Source organism: Dipodomys ordii, unplaced genomic scaffold, assembly GCF_000151885.1.
Source record: "Dipodomys ordii isolate 6190 unplaced genomic scaffold, Dord_2.0 Scaffold73, whole genome shotgun sequence".
Taxonomy (NCBI): Eukaryota; Metazoa; Chordata; class Mammalia; order Rodentia; family Heteromyidae; genus Dipodomys; species Dipodomys ordii.
Window position 1 is genome coordinate 580,332 of NW_012267289.1, and position 21,337 is coordinate 601,668.

The 21,337-nt window shown below is 36.0% G+C and overlaps 1 protein-coding gene across 1 annotated transcript in view; it reads right to left on the bottom strand.

Moving 5' to 3' along the window:
- Positions 1 to 17,522: 17,522 nt before the first annotated feature.
- Gbe1 (glucan (1,4-alpha-), branching enzyme 1) overlaps positions 17,523 to 21,337 on the bottom strand; it is a 207,985-nt gene continuing 204,170 nt past the window's right edge. Inside the window, exon 16 of the mRNA XM_013024170.1 lies at positions 17,523 to 18,271. Coding sequence (XP_012879624.1) covers positions 18,215 to 18,271 — 57 coding nt within the window. The 3' untranslated portion in view covers positions 17,523 to 18,214. The remainder of the gene's footprint in view (positions 18,272 to 21,337) is intronic.

A 21,337-nucleotide genomic window follows, 5' to 3' on the forward strand; every position in this document is an offset into this window, starting at 1 on the left:
GATATTATTGATAGGTTTCCTTTAAAGACTCTCCATTCATGATCTAAATGGGAAATCTAATGGATTTTTGTTTTTGAGACAGGTTCTTAGTATGTAGATCTGGCCTGTAAAAATTTCATAGCTTTTATCTTCAGGCTTACCTTAGCTCTCATTTTCTTCCTTCTTTTCTTTTCTATCTTTAACTTTCTATCCTTCTCTTTCTTTCTCTCTCTCTCTCTCTCTCGCTCGCTCTCTTTCTTTCTTTTCTTTCTTTTTGGTGCTGGTACTGTCCTGGAGCTCTTTTTGTTCAAAGCCAGTGCTTTATCACTTTGAGCCACAGCTCCTTCCATTTTTCTAATGGTTAATTGGAACTAAGAGTCTCATGACTTTCCTCCCCTGGCTGGCTTCAAACTGTGATGATCAGATGTCACTCACCTGATAGCTAAGATTACAGGCATGAGCCCACCTGCTCCTGACTTCTTGTTGTTGTTTTCACCAGTTTTTTGTTAGAGTGATCTGTACTTTTTTGTTGTTGTTGTTGAAAGTTCGCTACCCTTATTTACTCAGCTTTGTATATTACAGATCTCTAAATCTGAAATTGCTATCTATGCTTGTTAACTTCCACAAATAAAATACTTAGACATTCTTACAAGGCTCTGAGTCCAATGTGGTCTCCTAATTTTACTTAGAACCTCTTTGTGGATGGTTCCAAAATTTATATCACTGATTCAGAAATTTCTGGGAAATTTTCAAATGGAAAATTTTGTAATCTAAAGTTAATAGGCTCAAAATTAATATCTTCACTGCTCCTCAACTTTTGTACCATTTGCTTCTATGTTTTCCGCTGGCATACCCATTTGTCATCTTTCAAACATGTAAGTTTTGATTGACTTGATACATGGGAATGGATGCAGAGCCTCATGAACACTCAGTGTTTTATCATTAGAGACACTCCCTAATTGTTCTGTTTGTTTGTTTCTGAGCTAGGCTCTCTTGATTCTACTGTTTCAAATTATTGCAATATACATTTTATCTTTCTTAATTTTTTCATTTTCTTGAATGCTTATAACTGACAATGAATTTTTAATATTTTAGAAAATTCAAAGATTCTAAAAGGGATTACAGCCTTTTCTTGATTATTAAGATCATTTTGCATCATTCTAGCTTGCACAGTCATTTTTATGCTGTGTGGTGTGCTCTGCAAAGTGAGGACTGGATGCAATATCAACTCAGCTTCAGCAATCTTTTGCACGTATCCTGTGCTATGTACTTGTACTTTCTCAGCAACTTCCTTTTCAGTACTTAAAGTCAGGACATCAGCAGATGGCAGAAAGGGAGTTTTGCCAGTGGCTTTCAGGCATCCTCCAGAGAATTACCGACTTCAGTGCTGTGGGCAGCTGTGATAATCAACACCAGCTTCTAGTAGTGTCTGGGCATCATCCTGAGAATCACTGACTCTGGTGGTAAGAGAACTAAGTTTCTTAGAAGTGGCTTTTTGGAATTCTGTAATTTCTGTGGGCAGAAGTAATTTGCTAGCCTATGCTTTTCCAGCCCTTCCATCATTTGTCTTTAGGACTGATAGAACATTGGGGCACCAGAAGTACTTCATGGGTAAAGAACCATCTAGAGCTGAAACTCTGTGATCATCTGGTGGGTTCTGAAGGCATTAGTAACTTTAGTGGGAAATGAAGAAACAGGAATCCACACTTACTTACATTATTATAGGCACTTATTAGGCATATAAACCCTGATGAAAACCCACATGGAAAATTCAAGTGATTCTCAGAAAAGACTAGGAAGCAAATGAACACAAGTTCTAAGGAAAAACACTGCTCAGGCTTTTAACTTCTCAACATTTAAGGCAGAACCAAAAAAGGTACATTTCCTAAAGCCAGTCTGATATAGTTCTTGGTCTCTTAGAGTCTCACAACTAACCCAAAGCTGAGGGTATAGTTAACAAAATTACCAAAATTACAATGCAAACCACATTTCACAGCTTCAGCAGTGCTTTCCAGTAAAAGATAGGGCATTAATCATGGACTACAGGATGCAATCTGAAAAAACAAACAAAACAAAAAGCAAAAAAAAAGAAACATTGGAATATTTAAAGCAGAGAAATTTAGTTATACTGGGAGAGTAAAAGCATAGAGCTCATTTAGAATTGAAGTGTATGTGTGGGGGATCAGGTATAACCAGTGCCATCTTGCCACATGGTGGATAATAGGGTCTGGCATCTTGTCTTCTTGGTAGGAGAAGGTGAAGGCCCTGCTTCTCAGGTGATGGGCATGCCTGTATCCCTGGAGGCGGGGACACTTGGATGATAGGTTTCTAAACCTGTCAGTCCAGTGTGTGGGACTAGAAGTTTCCTGAGACCCTGCTCCCTGACCTGACCTTATAACAGCTCAGGTGCCAGGATGCCATACCATGTGTTTCCATGTTCTTGTCCTCCTGTCTCCTGTCTCTTCTCTGGTCACCATAGTGCTCCACTTCAGCTTTCCAATGGAGCTGAATTGGTTTGTTAGCATTTTTTTTCCCTTTCTGGCCTTCATGGCTCAGTTTCCTAACAGTGTTAAGTGTATTTGCTGGCTGCTGGTCTTTGAAACAAGAGTCTACCATGCAGTTGCCGGCCTCTTTTGATAGAGACTCCCAGATTCAACCTCTCAAAATGTGGCTTCTCCATTTTCTTGCTATATGACAGGATGACTAATATATACCTTTTCTTATGTAGTTCTACTGAAACTATATACCTGTAGGCCATCACCATCTCTGGTGCAGTAAGTGAGTGAAGCTTATTTTCCAGCTGGTGTTCCCGTCTCTGACATTTATCCACTATGAAGTACAATTCAGAAGATTCTTGAAGCATGGCTTATTTGTGTGCTACCATGAAATGGAAGAAATTGGCTAATGTTCTGCTGACTTGAGACTTCATGATGGCACCATGGGAAAAACACTCTTCTGAATTAAAACTTTCTAGTAAATACAATGAAAGTTGTAGACTAGTTTCCAAATGTTAACTTTGTAAAATTTGGTTGAAAGAAGTACTGTGTGACTTAATAGATAAGATAGATTCTGGATGAGGGATTTCCTTCCTACTCAACAGCGACTTTGTTTTGTACCCAGTCCAATAAATAGCTCTTCCAAAATTTCCTGTAGCATATCTTGAAAATTCAAGTTAGTAAATAGGAGATTTAATGTCCTAAATATCATTTTTCCCTGATTTGGCAAAAACTTCTTAATGATATTGTAATTTATAGAAAATAGGATCCACTCTTCTTAGAATATAAACCAACTCTCATTTATCATTCCCTCCTACTCTTTGATGATTTCTTTGTAGATTATAGTCTTCAGCCATGTTGGACAACTAGTTCATCTTGCAGAATAATGTGTGTATAGAGACTATTCAGTTTCCTACTGCTAATATATGTGCATGTTTTCTTTTGTATATCTATGGCCCTACTTATGTAATTATTTAAATCTTATATTTCTAAGGCAAGTCGTTAATTTGTTTAACAGCTGGGATCATTTAGTTTATTGATAAATTAATCATGTAGGATTGCATTTTCTAAATATAAAGAACTTATTTTACTTTTAAATAAATGAAATCCAGACCAACGGAGAGTTGTACACATGATATAAAACTGTCACCTATTATATAGTGTCTACATATTTCTCCTGTCTGCCATCTACCATGTGAAGTCATCTCATTTCCTTCTTGGCTGAGAATTTAGTCACATGGCTAGAAGTATATATTTGGTTACCAGAATAATGGTTACTGTAGAAGACAGAAAAAGGGACAATTGCTATGTGATTTGTAAGCTCTGCCACAATAACCAATCTAGTTGTGGAGTTCTTACAATTATAGTTGGCTTGCTATTCTGTGAATCTATATTCACATTCCTTCTATTAACCTGCACCTTACAACAGGGTCTCAACACATGAATGAACAATGAGTGGATAACAACATTATGTAAGTTATACTGACACTTTGCTAGCCAACTACAATAGCAGGAAAGAGATTATCTATACCGAGATGCAGCAGAGATAACTGGAGTTAGGGGACCACAAAGGAGTTTCACTTGGGAATACTTGAGAAGAAGAAAACTAAAGAGAGTATTACCCATTTCAATTATACTAAGTATGAATTCTTGTTTGATTTTTAGTTTTACCCAGTAGTGAGTTCATCTAAATTTTAATATTACCTCAGATTTCTTTTTTTGGGGGGTCCGGTCGTGGGGGCTGAACTCTGGGCCTGGGCGCTGTCCCTCAGCTTTTCAGCTCAAGGCTAGCACTCTACCACTTGAGCCACAGCGCCACTTCCAGCTTTTTTCTTTTTGCTTATGTGGTGCTGAGGATGGAACCCAGGGCCTCAGGCATGCAAGGCAAGCACTCTACCACTGAGCCACCTTCCCAGCCCACCTCAGATTTCTGATACATAATAAACATGAGTGTTACGGAGGGAATGGAAGTTTGGTAAAGCTTGTGTAAGCATTTGTTGTTCTGTCACACAGAGAACCTTCATCATTTTTCATAAGTACTTCACATTTTTGATATACTGTAATGAGATTTAACATTCTGCTTTCACAATGTTGGACCAAAAATTCATGAATCTTAAAAACCCATATTGTAAACTAATGAAATGTCAAGGGATGCTCCTGCACTTCTCATTACCTCTAAGTGGTTCATCAGCAACCAGCAACAAAATATTGAAACATATAGCTGTCACCTCTGCCATCACAATGGCCAATGGCATATTTTCTTAAAACATGTACTTACCTATCTGTCTATAAGTTATCCATCATCTGCTGGTAGTTTTTTTTTTTTTTTTTTTGGTCCGGTCGTGGGGCCTGAACTCTGGGCCTGGGTGCTGTCCCTCAGCTCTTCAGCTCAAGGCTAGCGCTCTACCACTTGAGCCACAGTGCCACTTCTGGCTTTTTTCTTTTTCCTTATGTGGTGCTGAGGAATCGAACCCAGGGCCTCATGCATGCAAGGCAAGTGCTCTACCACTGAGCCATCTTCCCAGCCCCATCTGCTGGTAGTTTTAAGGTGCTTGGCATCTTAACTATATAATAATGGATCAATATTAAATTTCAAATGTGCAGACAACAGTAGTAAAGGCAAACTCAGGCTAACTAAATGGAACAAAACATCAGTATGGCAGTTAGGTAAATAAATGAAATTCCTATTATGTTTTACTTCCTTTTTCTCAAAGTGAACATTAGTCCGATTCTCAAATTTTCTATAATTTAGGGAAGCTCATTCCATTTAGAATCTAGTTAAATACCTATCCAAAAAACTGTACCTAGAGAAAAATGATCTACTGGTGGTAATACCAACAGGTCAACCACTTACTAGAAATGTCAGTTACTGTATAAAGTGACCTTGAAGTAAGTTTAATGAACAACACACAGACACACACACATACACAACACACATATCAGTTTGAAAGAGGAGTTATTGGTCACAGAACTAAAAAGCAATGGATCTTCAAGTTTGTAGATCTAAACTGTATTCCATCAAATATGGTGTTTGTAAAGGAGTTATTTATGTTCCTTCTGGATAAGGATTGTGTTAAGCAATGTCACATAAATCTAGGAAACATCAAGGTAAGCAATTTCCAATTGTTTTCCCTATTACTGGAATCTAGGTCTTTAATATTAAAGTTGTGTTATAAGTCAGTAAGAGGAAAATAAAGTATGTAAGGGTCCTCAGGCTTCTTTGGCAGGGTGGGTGGTATACCATTGACACAGAAAGTCTAAGTCTACCCTGCATTTATGTCAGGACAACCTGGCTGAGTTTTGGCAAAAAATGTGGGTAGGAGTGATAGTGGAATGTAGGTAAACCATTTATAATCCTTTACTTTTTTCTTTCAATTCTTGTTTTTTTTCCTTTTTCCAGTTTGATTTTCAAAAACATATATTCCAGGTATCACAGCTATTAGGAAAACATCCTTGTACAGAAATATAACATGGTTGTGACTAATAATGTAAGTGTTTTGGTCTAGTCATTAAGCCATTAGCACTTGTAATTTCAGTCTTGTTTGTCCTAGCTGACAGTTGTTACTGGTGTTATTTCTAGTATGCCACTCCAGAAAACTGCTGTTAGGCTTTTGGGTTCCAAGCCCAGTCCAGGGCTATTTATCTCCCTGAGACACTCAATATAATGTATTACACACACACACATTCTTTATGTAACTAAGTAATGTAATTAAAATCAATATGTCAATATATAAATACTATACATCTTGATCAATGTCACCCCTTTCATCATTTGCCATCATCTTTCCAACCCTACCCATCCCCTCAACTTCCCGAGTCTTATTTTCATATTTATACATTGAATAATGACTGCATTCTCTTTCCTGTCTCTTTTCATACACCTGCCTCCTCCTCTTGACTTCCCCATTCCACCATTGACATCTGAGGTACTGGCATCCTAGCATTAATTTTGTTACAATGTAAGTTAGATCCGTAGAATTTTCTCCTGCACATACCATACATTAATAAGTTTACATGTAATCCTGCATGTGGTTACATATACATATGTATCAACATATGATAAAAAACATGCATTCTTTGTCTCTCTGGACCTAACATTTCACATCACATAGTATTTTTCCAGATTCACCCAATTCTTTGTAAAAGATGTTATATCATTTTTCCTGACAGATGAGTAATATTCCATTTTGTGTGTGCATATATCTATGTTCATATATCTACTGGCACCTATATTTCTGTATATCTATTGATATTTATCTTTCCATATCTATCTTTATCACATTTTTCTTGGACCCCTTCATCCACTGAATGAATCTGGGCTACTTGTATAACTTGGCTATAGTGAACAGGGCAGGTTCCTCTCTAAAGAATGTCTTTTCAGGTATTTACATATTTTTATAGGTATGTATTAGTTGAATACATCTCCAGATCTCACTAGTTTTTTTTCCTAATGTCTATTATCTTTTCCAGATTCCAATCTAGAATACTACATTGAAATTTATGCTTTTGACAGTTTTTGCCTGATATTTTCTTGTCTAGTTAGGTATTTTCCAATTAAATAGAAATTGGGATTTGTTCTCAGAGCTTTGTGCTTCCTGAGTAGGCTCTATGTCAACCACTGAGCCATGCCTCCAGTTACGTTTTTCAGTGGACATTTGTAAGATAAAGTCTCACTTCCTGATTGGATGGTGTATATATTACAATCTGCCTGTTTTAGGCTTCCTATTGTTGCCAGGATAATTGGTGTGTACCACTGTTGAGATAGTCTTGCAGACTTTCTTTCCAGGCTGGCTTGGAACAGTGATCATCTAAATCTCAGCCTCCCACATATTTTAAGATGACAGGTACATTTTATAATAATAATAAATATAATAAACATCAGAAAACAAATGCTGTCATTGTAAAACTTACTTAGTCTATATTCAAAGTTCCTTTACCTCCCAAATATCTCTTGCACAACATGTTGTTTTAGATTTAAATCCACATATACCTACATTTGGTTGCTTCTTACATGTATGGGAGATCAACATTTCCATTCTTTTTTCCAGGCCCTTCAGCTTTCTCAAAATAACAGGTTAATTCATCAGATAGTCCATTGGTGTACTTGCTTTCGTGTAATGATGTTTAACTTCTTTCTAAGATCCCTGTGTATTATGAAATCTAAAAATTAATCCTTACAGGTGTCATTAGACTTGGTTCAATTTTGTGTGAAGAAATCCACCGTAGTTGATTCTGCCTTCTAGAACTCACCTCCCATCAAGAAATGAAAGGCCTGCCCAGTCAGAGATATTTAGAACATGTGTTAAGAATCTCCTGTATCCACTGGTAGGTTCTCCCTAGATGATAGGATTAACATGCCTTGGAAAGATTTATAGTAATAGAAGCAAGAGTTTAGATTAAGTGATATAGAAAAAGAAACTCAAGTATCAGATTTACAACAAAATTAAATATCACACACAAATGTTTAAAATGATGATAGGGTGGAGAGAAATATTCTTTCATTTTCTCCATTTTTATTTTTAATTGATAAATATAAATCATGTAGTTAGAATAATCAGTGTGATATAGGATATATGTATACACTGTGAAATTATATATATATATATTATATATATATATATCACTTCACAAACTTGCCATTTAAAAATATTGTGTTGAATTATCTAAGATCTACTCTTTGTAATACTTAGCTATACAGTATGTTCCTATTACTATACTCACCAAGATTTCCAATACTTATTCAATCTGTTCAACAAAAACTTTTTACTCTTTGATCAACATCTTCTCCCTACCTCACCAGCCATATCTCCTGGAAATCACTGCTTGTGTTTAACAGTTTGTTTTATATTCCTCCTCTCAGTTTGTCTTTCTATGCCAAGTATAATTTTTATTCTTTTTAAAAGAGGAAGATAAAAATTTAAGTAAAGGACTAAAGACAAAATATAAGAGCATTCTCAAAATTATTTTAATGATGAGAATGAATTAAAATATAAATCTTAATTCTCACTTCTCATTACGGACAATGAAAATTATATTAATATGCCATAGACTCATATTGAGGAATGTTATCAAAATGAGACAAAATAACTCAGAGGGAATAGAGTCAGACCAGAAAATAGTGAAGGAACTCCTTATGGTCCAAATTCTCTGTTCAAATTAACTTAGTTGGCATGGTCATTAAACTTTATCCCTTACCATCTCACAAAAGAAAGAGGAGACTGCACTCTCTGACTGGAATTCAGATTCCGCCTCTTTCACCCACTTAAGACATTCAGATTCAGTGAGAGACAATGAATAATGAGTCTATTCTTTTTCTTTTCTTTTTATTATTGTTAAGTAGTTGTTCAGAGAAGCTGCCATTTAACAAAGCAGTGTGTGAATATAATAAATCTCGATCAATGTTACACCTTTCGACATTCTCACCCACCCTTCTGCCACCTACCCCTTCTCTCATTTTTCTTAAGTTTGTAGGATATACACTGGATTCTTGGCTACATTCTTACCCTGCTTTTCTTTTAATTGGCTACTTCTTCCCTCTTAACCCTACCCTACCCCTCTTTAGTACCCTCTTCCGGGTATTTCATTTTGCTGAACTTAGAGTTTTCCTTTACACTAGTTGAGTTCTCCCTTGAATCCACTGTATTTCAGTTAATATACTCATATATATACTTGCATACCACCCAACATATTTACTTCTAAGATTATTAGCTAAATCTAGCTTCCACAAATAAGAGAAAACATGCATCCTTTGTCTCTCTAGGTCTGTCTTACTTCACTTAACATATTTTTTTCTAGGTTTTTCAATTCCCTTAAAAATTGTCCAATAATAAAAGTAATCCTTAGCAGGAAGAATAGTGCTGAATAAGTAAAAATACAAAACTTCAAACTTCCAAGCTATAGAAATGAAAACAGTTTGATACTGGTACAAAAATAGGCCTCAAGACAAATGGAATAGAAAACCCAGAAAGTAAACCCACAGATCTATAGCCATTTCATATTCAAAAAGGGGGTCTGAAACATAGGGTGGAAGAAAGTCAGCCTCTTCAACAAATAATGCTAGCAAAACTAGAGATTTATATGCAGAAAACTGAAACTAGATCCTTAGATGTCACTTTGCCAGCATCAATTCAAAATGGACCAAACACCTCAAGTACGACTTGAAACCATGAAACTGTCACAGAAAAGAATAGGGGAAACATTAGGGCTTCTCAGCATACATAGATACATTCTGAGTGAAGATTCCAAAGCACAGCAAATCAAAGAAAGACCTGATACATGAGACTGTATCATACTAAGCTAACAAGCTAAAACGACAACCTACAGAATGCCTCCTACACAGACAATGACTTTGTATCCAAAATATAGAGAATTTAAAAATTAACTCTTGGACTGGGAAGGTGGCTCAGTGGTAGAGTGCTTGCCTTGCATGCACGAAGCCCTGGGTTCGATTCCTCAGCACCACATAAGCAGAAAAAAACAGAAGTGGCACTGTGGCTCAAGTTGTAGGGTACTTGCCTTGAGCTGAAGAGCTAAGGGACAGCCCCCTGGCCCAGAGTTCAGGCCCACGACCGACAAAAAAGGAAAAAAAAAAAGAAAAAGGAAAAAAAATACTCTCTGAAAAAGCAACTCAATCAATAAATGAGCCAAGTTAAAGAGAATTACCTCAAAAGGAGTAAAAATGGCTAGTACATACTGTCCATAAAGAAGATTCAAATCAAAACAGCCTTGAGATTCTCCCTCACCCCAGAGTTCATTCTTAATGCTTGATCTGGAGCTCTCTAGCCATTCATTGTAAAAATGGCATGAAAGAAAAGTAGAATTAGTATGAGCACAACCAAATGTCAAAGAGGATAATCATATGATTTTGTTGTTTGCAGAATATTCAGATTGAATATGTATATAAAATACCCATTCTTGGGCACAGCAACAAGTAAATATTCCTTAATTCATGGTAAACAATATATTAAAATACATATCTTTTTGGAAAAGAAACAGATATTTGACCGTCTTTTCTGAACAGCGAAGTTCTCTTGCCTTAAAAAGAACAGTGGTTGAACAAGTAAATTTACATTCCCACCAACAGTGTAGTAGCATTCCTTTTGGCCATATACCCACCATTATCTGTTATTGTTAGCTATTTTGATAATGGCCACCGCGGTGAAGTGGAATCTTGTGGTTTTGATTTGCATTTCTTTTATGGCCAGAGATGAACATTTCTTCATATGTCTACTGGCCATTCTTACTTGAGAAGTCTCTTTTCAAATCATTAACCCATTTATTAACTGGATTGTTCTTTCTTTGTGGGATTGTTCTATGGAGGTTAATTTTTTGAGCGCTAAGTATATTGTAGATATGAGGCTCTTGTCAGAGTATGGGGGTTCCTCAAAAGACTTCCCTGAGACCCAGCAATTCCACTACTGAGAATTTATCCAATAGACCAAAAACAAAGCGACACTAATGCTACCAGTACAAACATGACCATTACAACATTGTTTACCATAGCCAAGATATTGAATCAACCCAGATTTCCCTTTGTGGACAAATGGATCAAGAAAATGTGATACACACACACACACACACACACACACACACACACAATGGAATTCTATGCATCCATCAGAAAGAATGACATCATCCTATTGATAAGGAAATGGAAAGACTTGGAAAAAATTATATTACATGAAGTAAGACTGACCCAAAAAAGAATAGGTTGCCCGGTTTCCCTCATTTGCGGTAATTAGAATTTATCTATAATTCTAAAAGTAAACACAATGAATGGTACAAGACCAAAAATTTTACTTGGACATGATAAATTAAACAGGACTTTAAACATTCACAGTCATACAGTGAGAGCAAAGAAGGATATTCTTAGGAGAGGGTCACAACGGCTCAATAACTACATACATAGGATCATAAAAAATGTTTATTGAAATGAACTCCAAGAAATGAAAAAAGTGGTTGTTATTTTTGTTTTTTCTCCTTTGTTGCTGTTTCAGATTTCTGTACCTATTAACTTTTGTTAAGTTTGTCTGTTTTGAGGAAGGTATGGGGAGCACAGAAATGGTGGGACTAAGAGTGAACAATGCAGCAGTGACACTCACCAGACACTGCATTAAAAATGAACTATACAACTTGAAGGTGTGGGGGAAGGTAAAAACTGGGAGTAAGTGAAGAGGTGACATTGTTCAAAAAGACATGTAGTCACTACCTGGCTTACATAACTGTAACCCCTCTGTACATCCCCTTTACAATAAAAGTAAATAGATAAATAAGAAAGAAAAAAGAATAGAGAAGGCAGGGGATTATTTTGTGTATGTATATGGATTATTTTGTATATGTGACCTGTGATCAGTTTTAACCAATAACCAACATTGTGTCTAATGGTGTTTGTGTAATGAAAATGTATGGAGTGGTTTTAATTATTTATATCATGGAGTGAATAAAAAAATAAGATTACATACACAGTTAAAAGAATCCCTAGTGAACTTAAATTAGGAAGTGGTGAAGTTATTCATCTTCTCTCTCCTCTTTCTAGAAGAAACAGAGAAAGAAACATAGTTGAGTATTTTGAGGTAAAAATCCTCTACTGGGTTTGATATGTCACATTTGGATACTTTTTTAAATATAAACAAAAATTACTTGGGATCTGATACTTGTACTGCAACCATAAAATTATGGACAAGTGTCACATACAGAAAAACATTAATTGGTTCATTAGTTCAAAGAATACTGGAATCAGTAGCTCTGAGTGTATTTGCCTGGTCTGCAAATTGTATATTGTGCATATTCAAATATTTATGCAAATGATAGAAATATGTGTGTCTCTTGAGTTCTTCATCCACACATTTACAATTTTTGTTTGCTATTTTACCTGAGATAATACATACAGCCAATTTGAAAACTTACCTCATTTAATATACATCTTTAAGTGGAAGTCTATTCAGTATGATACCATTTTTATTGATTTTGTTTTGTCTCTTACTATAAATACCAGTCAACTGTCAATATTTTAGAACAATGGTGTTTCTCCCAATCTTTAAGCATTTATTATTTAACCATGCAAACACTTATTAATGATTTGTATTTCTGATGACAGTACTGATTTTTCAATCTGAATTAGGATGAACAAAACTATTTCTACATATGTAATTTTCGTTTATAATTCTTAAGATTCCTCATTCAGCTATTCCTTTTGCTAATACTCTATATTAGGTTGCTGGCCTAGTTAAATATGGGGAAGACAGAAAGGGATGGCTATACCCTAATAGGGAGCACTTGACACTAGTATTCAGTCAACATTTTCTATTGGCTACCATAAAGTGGTTGTTAAATTTCACACATAGAATGCACCTAAGTGCAAAGTCTGAGAGTAATTAAATACTAGGAAGAATACACTGACCATCAAGACAGGCGCCAGTGGCTCACACCTATAATCCTAGCTATTCAGGAGGCTGAGATCTGAGGATCACGGTTCAAAGCCAGCCCAGGCAGGAAACTCCGTGAGACTCTTATCTCCAATAAACCACTAGAAAATCAGAAGTGGTGCTGTGGCTCAAGCGGTAGAGCGCTCGCCTTGAGCTGAAGAGTGCATGGACAGCGCCCAGGCCCAGAATTCAAGCCCCACGACCGACAAAAATCAACAACAACAAAACAAAACAAAAAAACACAGAATACACTGACTATAACAGAAAGGAATTCTCCAAACATCCTTGTGTATGGGGAGAAAAACTAGCAGTAAATAAAAGTGGCAAAAAGGACTAGGCTTTGGCTCATCGTTACGAGTTAATGAAAGGCAAATCCATTATAATGAAATAATCCACACTTCTCCACCTGAGAGTTGCTATTGCAGTGTAGAAGCCTTGCCTGACAGAGAGGTGTGGTACCATTGTGACCCTCACAACAGATGTGAAAGATGTGTAATCAGGGACCCACAGACCATTAACTGTTGGCCAATCAGTGACATTCATAAAACCAATGGCAATGCTTTAACTTGAACACAGGTGAGTACAGCTATAATTTGAATACAGACATTTTGACCACTGTATCACAGTGTCTTCTTAAAATGCAGTCTTTTAACAGAAGGCATTTTTCCAGTCTTTTTACATATGAAGGCAAGTTATCTTTCTTGCTCTGGTCCAACAGAAATGATAAGAAACACTGTGAGACATAGTAAACTCTGGCAATGACATGCCCTTTAGCATAAGCATGATCTATTATAAAATAGTTTACACAGACACACAGACATACACACACACACATAGCATTAGTTTCTCTGTATAACTTTTTTTTCCCCCAAAAGTTAAAGTCTTGATGTAAAGTTTTAAATTACGGAGGGGAAAAAAATCCCTTATAGCTACTGTATCTTAATTCCTCACATTACCAATTAAGAAATTTTGCCCTAAAGTATAAATGTTTCTCTGCAATTTTCTACATATCATCATTAATAAGATAATAGAACAGAAAAATTAGTAGGGAGCTCATTTGAATTTTTTCCTCCTAAAGGCTGGCTTTTGTGAGAAAATTTATCTACATTTCAATTCTAACACATTGTGAATGATAAATGAACTCGATGGAGTAAAGGACACGACATTGCTCTGTCTTCCATTTCTATTTCTTTCATCAGACTATTCCACCTGGCAAAGTTCATCCCGCAGTGCTCACCACTGTATCAGGAATAGATTAATGATCCCTAGCACTCCAAAGAACCTAAGTTGAGGGCACCAGTCAAAATAGGTAAATAGTAATGGTTTAAGAGGCCCAAGGTTGGCCAGAAAGGAGCCTTGTTTTTTTTCTTGTTGCTGTTAAATTTCTCTCACGTTTATGTGCTCTAGCTCATTTTACATAGGAAGAGCAATAGCAAAAGCTATTTTACCTTGCTTTCATTGCCAGATTCAATCGCTTCCAGACCAGAGACAGTGAAGAAATATTCGCCCTGAAGCTGAAAGCTGAATGCAAGAGGAAAACACATTACCCTTCATCTCTCCCTCCTCGATCTTTCGGCAATCTCCTGCCTGTTGTTTGAAGAAGAGGCTCCCTATCCAGACAACCTCCAGTATGATTCCGCATAGCAATGGCTCTAACCCTGATGGGTGATAGATGTTGAACCGATACTGTTAAGGAGAGTGCTTGAGGCAGAGGAAAGAGAATATTGTATTTGTCTACAGTTTCCACAAGAGTCAATTTGTTGTACTATCCTGGTTACTTTTTACACTTGAACACGGTAGCTAAATTCCTCATTTTTCAATAGAGATGAATACATTAGCTAAGAACAGTGTAGATGTAAGATGTGTCAAATTTATAGGTGAAAAAACAGGAGAGGTGTTTACCCTTAGAGTTAAAGCAGTCTTAAGGATAAGCACTGTAAGAAAAAATAAACATAATTCAATTTTTGACTATACAAATTATAGCATTACCTCAGGGTAGTATCACATTAAAATATCACATTAAAATATTAAGGAGTAAAAGCATTAAATTAATCTTACTTTGGATATTACAGAAATTTGCTAGTATTTAAAATAATGCAAATAAATCCTCAGTTAACTATGTTTTCTAGGATATGAAAATTAAAATACCAAAATACTGATTCTAAAACATGAACAAAGTTAGACCATTCTTGTTTGTGATGTGTCAGCACATCAGAGCAAGCACATATAAGACACAAAGTAACATTCTGCATCTTTCTGTCGTGATTATGTAAAAAAAAATAAGCTATTAAAAATAATTTGTTATAAGATGGCATTAAGTAAATGATTCATGCCAAAAAACCCTGCAGTGGAATATACTATATCACAATGGCTTACAAAAGTTGTCTAGGGCCGGGCGCCGGTGGCTCACGCCTGTAATCCTAGCTTCTCAAGAGGCTGAGATCTGAGGATAGCAGTTCAAAGCCAGCCAGGGCAGGAAAGTCCATGAGACTCTTATCTCCAATAATCCACCAGAAAACCAGAAGTAGTGCTGTAGCTCAAGTGGTAGAGCACTAGCCTTGAGCTGAAGAGCTGAGGGACAGCGCTCAAGCCCAGAGTTCAAGCCCCACAACCGACAAAAAAAAAAAAAAAAAGTTGTCTAGGCTGTGATAGAAAAAAATGCAAACCATATTTTCTTTTAAATTCTTCATAGTTTATCGTGTGCATTTTTCCTTCTCCTACCTACCAATAGTGCAATTATTGATGTGTTTGGGGGCAGAGAATGCATATGTCAAGAGTAGTTAATTTTCATTACATTAACAACCTAACTTAAGACTGTGAAATCTAAAGAATAGACTAGCAAATTCAATTAATATAATGAAAACATAGTTATAATCACTGCTTTTCTTAATTTTTTACAGAGGTTCTTAATTTTGTTACAGATGAAAAGAACATGGGTCTACATGCTAAGTTAATAGCATCCATTTTCATATCTAACAATAATATAGGTAAGGATTCATAAATAGAACACAGGACATCATGGCTAAGTTTTGTATTCTCACCAGTAACAGGTTCAGGACACAGTGGGGAGTGCTGGACATTAATACAACACTGTAATGAGACGGCTGAGATTATATTTCCCTGTGTGTAACAGCATCGGCTGGCATTGCTGAGTCTTTTAGGAAATCACATTGTATTAAGCTTGGAAGTTAAGGAAAATAACACACATTACACTGAGGTATTTAAGACTTTATTCAAAAATGTTTAAGCATGTTAGATAATTCATAGGTTAAACTTCACTAGGAAGTTTGTGGTTCACCTTGACCATTAGTGAGGTTTTCTTTTCTCTCTCTCCCTCCCTCCTTTCCTCCCTCTGTTTCCTTCCTCCCTGTTTCCTTCCACCCTCTGTTTCCTTCCTTCCTTCCTTCCTATCTTCCCTTTTCTCCCTCCATCTCACTTTTCCTCTCTCTCTCTCTCTCTCTCTCTCTCGCTTTCTCTTTCTCTTTCTCGTGATGGTCCTGGAGCTTGAACTCAAGGCCTGGCACAATCCCTCAGGAATTTTTGTACCCCTTCAGCCACAGCTTTATGTCCAGGGTTTGTTTATGGTTAGTTGGAGTTAAGAAATCTCATGGGCTTCAAATCATGATCCTAGGCCACAGCTTCCTGAGAAGCTAGGATTACAGCTGTAAGCCACTGGTACCTGGCTTCAAAAGTGAATTTTTCAAAGAACATGTCCAAGCACTTCTGTTAATCATGAATAAACAGGATTAAACAAAGAAGAAATACTGTAATTAATGGAAAGGTATATTTTGGTCTTTAAAATAGTGATGTGTTAGTTTAACAAAATAATACCAGGCAGCTGAAATATGTTTTGTCATGAAGTGGGGAGGTCAAGGAGAGGAGGGGAAATTGAATCAAGAGAAAAGGATGGCAAATACTGCCATAATATTTAATGTATATATGTGAGGGGATGAATGGGATTCGGAGAAATTCAGGAGAATGATCAAAGGACATTGATCAAATTCACCATACTCGTAAATTGATTTGTTTAATTGAAAACCCTTTGTACAACTGCTTAGGTAATTAAAAAAAGTGACACATTATCTCTCATCAATATATCATAAATTCTCAGTTACAATAAGATGTTTGCCAATGATGGGTGAACCAGAACCTATTATATAAAAAATGTAGAGGCAGTATTATAAAAGAGTATAGCACTGAATTGAAATAGAGAGCTGACTCTTAACAAAATTTTAAGTTACAAAACGTTTCCTAAAAAATGCACAAGTTAGCTGGGCTCTGGTGGCTCACCCCTGTAATCCCAGCTACTTAGGAGGCTGAAATCTGAGGATTTCAGTTCAAAGCCAGCTTGGGAGAGGAAAAACCATGAGACCCTTATCTCCAGTAAACAACTCAGAAAAAGCCAGATGTGGTGGTGTGGCCTCAAGTGGTAGAATGCTAGCCTTGCGCACAAAGAGGCTCAGGAACAGTGCCCCATGCCCTGAGATCAAGCACTATGACTGGCCAATAAGCAAACAAACATCATGTATAAGCAAGTGCATGAAAATATGGGAGAAAGTATCCACGTTAATGTTCACTCCAAATCAGTCCCTCTATGGCACCGCAAAATAAACGTTAACATGGGCAATTTTGCAATTATTTTTATTGAGTAAAGTAAAAGACACTTTTCAAAAGTGCTTCAATTCTGTGTTATGTATTTGTTAAGACTGCAGACATCACCATCTACCAAAATAATATGTGAATAAAAAAGATCACAAAATAAAACAAAAAATGAGTTCATGTGATAAAGGCCTTTTTAATGCTATCTTTGATACAATTCCTGGTTTTACATTAGTCCTACATATTTATTACAATTATTTATAAACATAATTTGGAAAAACAAAGAAAGCAACTCTGTTCCTCATAATGTAGATCAATAGATATAACAAATAAGGCCACTAAATATCCACTTTGAAAAAACACTATACACACTCAACGAATATTCTTATATAGAATATAGAATTCATAAACTGAAATTAAAAGGATCAAACAATTTGTTAGGAAAGCAAAACATTTCAAGATATTATATAGCATACTTCCTTTGAGAACCCAAGCTGCTTCCATGGCTTAGAAATATGGATTGCTAAAAATTTAAACATAATCTCCCCCCTCTACTTCTTCAAGCGAGGCCTGATCTATTTGCATAAAGCAACATTGAATTTTGATATGACGTTTTGGCTAGACAGCTGTATGTGAAAAGCTTACATATTATAAACTCAGTGACAAGAACCAGCAAGTGACACATATCTGTCTGTGGTGAGCTGAGATCAGGTTTCTTCAGTTTGGCAGATCCACATTCTGTAGGATGAGGGCCACTCGGCTTGGAATGTACACCTAAATCAACACAATCATGTCAGTGTGATTGGAAGAAATACTGAACATGTTGTCATTATGTCAAAGTGACACAGTCTCACATCTGACTGAAGTCACTGGTATTTTTATAACTGTTGCACCTGAGAAGGCTCAAACTTACAGATCCAAAGGTAAGATTATTTTAAAATCATCACCACTAGAGGGCTCCATATTACTTATTAAAAGCAACATTCATTGCAGATGAATACATAAATGGTACTCCTAGTTACACGTTTAATCACAATGAGGTGGAATACAAGACTACCTGGAAGTTGTATAATTTTACTTTGTTTAGATAGTTGGATGTAATATGTTGTCTTCCTTTAACCACCCGCACTCCATTTCCCTGTTCGTTTTACAAACCAAAACAGAGGGATCCATGTGCATTTTAGCCCCCTTCACATTTTAACTCAATTGAAATCATGAAAAAGAAATACACCTCCCTTACAGATACTGAATAATTCTGACTCACTTCCTCCTTCCTTCCATCTTCCTCATTCTTCTACCCTGAGGCTCCAGTCACAGTGTTTCAGGTGTCAAATTCTTCCTCTATCCGAATTTTTTTTAACATTTTTTATTAAATATATATTTTTATTGTATAGATACTGTCCAAAGGGGTTACAGTTGCATACGTAACGTAATGAGTACATTTCCTATCGAGCATTATTACCCCCTCCTTTGTTTTTCCCCTACCATTCCTTCCCTCCCTAACTTCCCAACTTCTTCCCCTCCCTCTGAAGTTGTAAAAACAGCAGATTCCAGTTTTGACTGGACTAAAAAATATATGATGAACAAAGGAATAATAGTGGATCAATATGTGGGTATTTAAAAAAAGTTCTCTAGTGTGCTGATATAGGCTATCACTTTTACTAAATTCAGAAGTAATCTGATGGCTTGATGCTTATCTATGTGTAGTCTATACAGTAATACTTAGGAATTATCTTAGTAAACAGTATAAATAACACAGATGGTTGTCATCATTATGACAATCTCTCTCCTTCTGACTTTGTTAATATTTTTACTTTATCTCTGAGTGAAAGCCTGACTTAAGGTTACAATGCAATCAACACAAAACAAAACAAAAACCCTTCCATTTTAGAACTAAAAGTACAACACAAACATTTTAGAAAGAAAAATAAAACCAGAATCTCATTTTCACTGAATAAGACATGTATGTCCAATCTATTTTTAACTCTGCAAATACATACAATGTTTTTCCCTAAGGTTTCTTATTACACTAAAAAAAAATTCAGACACCAGTTGGGCTGGATGTTCTTGAACACAGAAGATTATGGGAGTTTTTAGATGGTTGCATTTTAGGAAATTTATGAATATAATGGTGAGGGAACAGTTTTTCTTATCGTTAATTAGAAGTAATTGTGATTTGGACAGTTATGTTCATCTGAGAAAGATTTCATAAATGTTAATAGTTGGTTATAGTTCAATATCTTGCTTTGCCACCAAATATTTCTAAATATAAATATTCTGTCCCTTTAGTAATTACATGTGTACATGTGGGGAAATCAAGTTAACTTTTTTTTTTTTTTGATCAGTTGTGGAGACTGAACTCTGGGCCTGGGTGCTGTCCCTCAGCTCTTCAACTCAAGGCTAGCACCTACCACTTGAGTTACAGTGCCACTTCCGGCTTTTTTCTGCTTATGTGGTGCTGAGGAATCGAACTCAGGGCCTCATACATGCAAGGCAAGCACTCCATCACTGAGCCAACTTCCTAGCCCTAATCTTACACCTTTTAAACCATAGGAGAATATAACTGTTAATGCATGCCTTCTATGTAATATTTTCTCTTTAGCTGTGATATGTAATATAGTAAGAGACCAGTTCATCAAACAGAAACTAGGTATATCCTTGAACAAGCCGGGCTTGTCAATGACCAAGACAGACCCAGCCTAAAGAATTCCACTATTCATCTATAGACAAAAAAATAAGGTCAAATCCAGTATGCAGAAATACAAGAAATTAACCTTCTAATTCAATCCACTCCCCCTTCAATATATGCACAAATTAAGGTATTAAATCTGTCCTTCAAGAAGTTTCCCTTAAGAAGTCAAATCATTATACACACACACACACACACATGTATATATACCTTTTTTAAAAAAATTCTGGTGTGTCTGTGCTTTTATTTGCAGGCAAAATAGAAGAACAAACTGGACTTATGTCAAGTTAAACAGTTTTTTATGTCACTTTTATTTACCTTTAGTTTTATAAATGTATTTCATGTTGAAGTCTATGTAGAATTAAGGATCATAGTTATGGGTTTAACTAATTGGTAGGCTAGGAGATTTTAAATAGCAAACAAAAATCTGAACACTGAAGAGCAGTCTAAATTTCTTCATACCACTAGAAACTGGGTGAAAATTTCTCAGTTCCCTCTGTATTAAAATCATTTCTCTGATAAGATATTATCCCACAAAACTGGTGAAAGCACTCTGATAAATCCAAGTCTCCTGATAAAGTCTCAGTGAAGCACATTAATCAGGCTTAGGACAGATAATGAACAGTCTCTCTCTCTGTGTGGCATAGTCATCTATCAGGACAAATCCAGTCAATTGGCTCTTGGATCCTATGCAGTTGTGGTATCTTCTGTACTTCATATCCTCCTAAGGATTTCATTAATGAAATGTAAATAACACCTACAGGCTGGTAATTTATAGATAGTATTACTCTCATTAGAATTTTTGATATTTTAGCTAGCTTAAATTTAGGAGTCAATAAAAGAAGACCAGAGTTCAAGTTTGCAATCTGCACCTCATTTTCTACTTTGGCATTTACTAGTTAAAGAAAAATGCTCCAAGAGCTCTCACTAAGTGATGCTGGTCACTTACTGCAAGGAAATTCATGACACCAATTCTAGTCACACTTCGAGGCCTTTTAATAGTCACTGCTCAAAAACCTTCAGTTGATAATTATATTATGTCATTAACAGGAATATTGTGTAATTATATTTGGTCTCAGCAATGTTAATTACCAGAATGTATTTATGTTGCTCGAGAGCCTCTGTGGTATAAGTAACATGAAAGAAAGCAT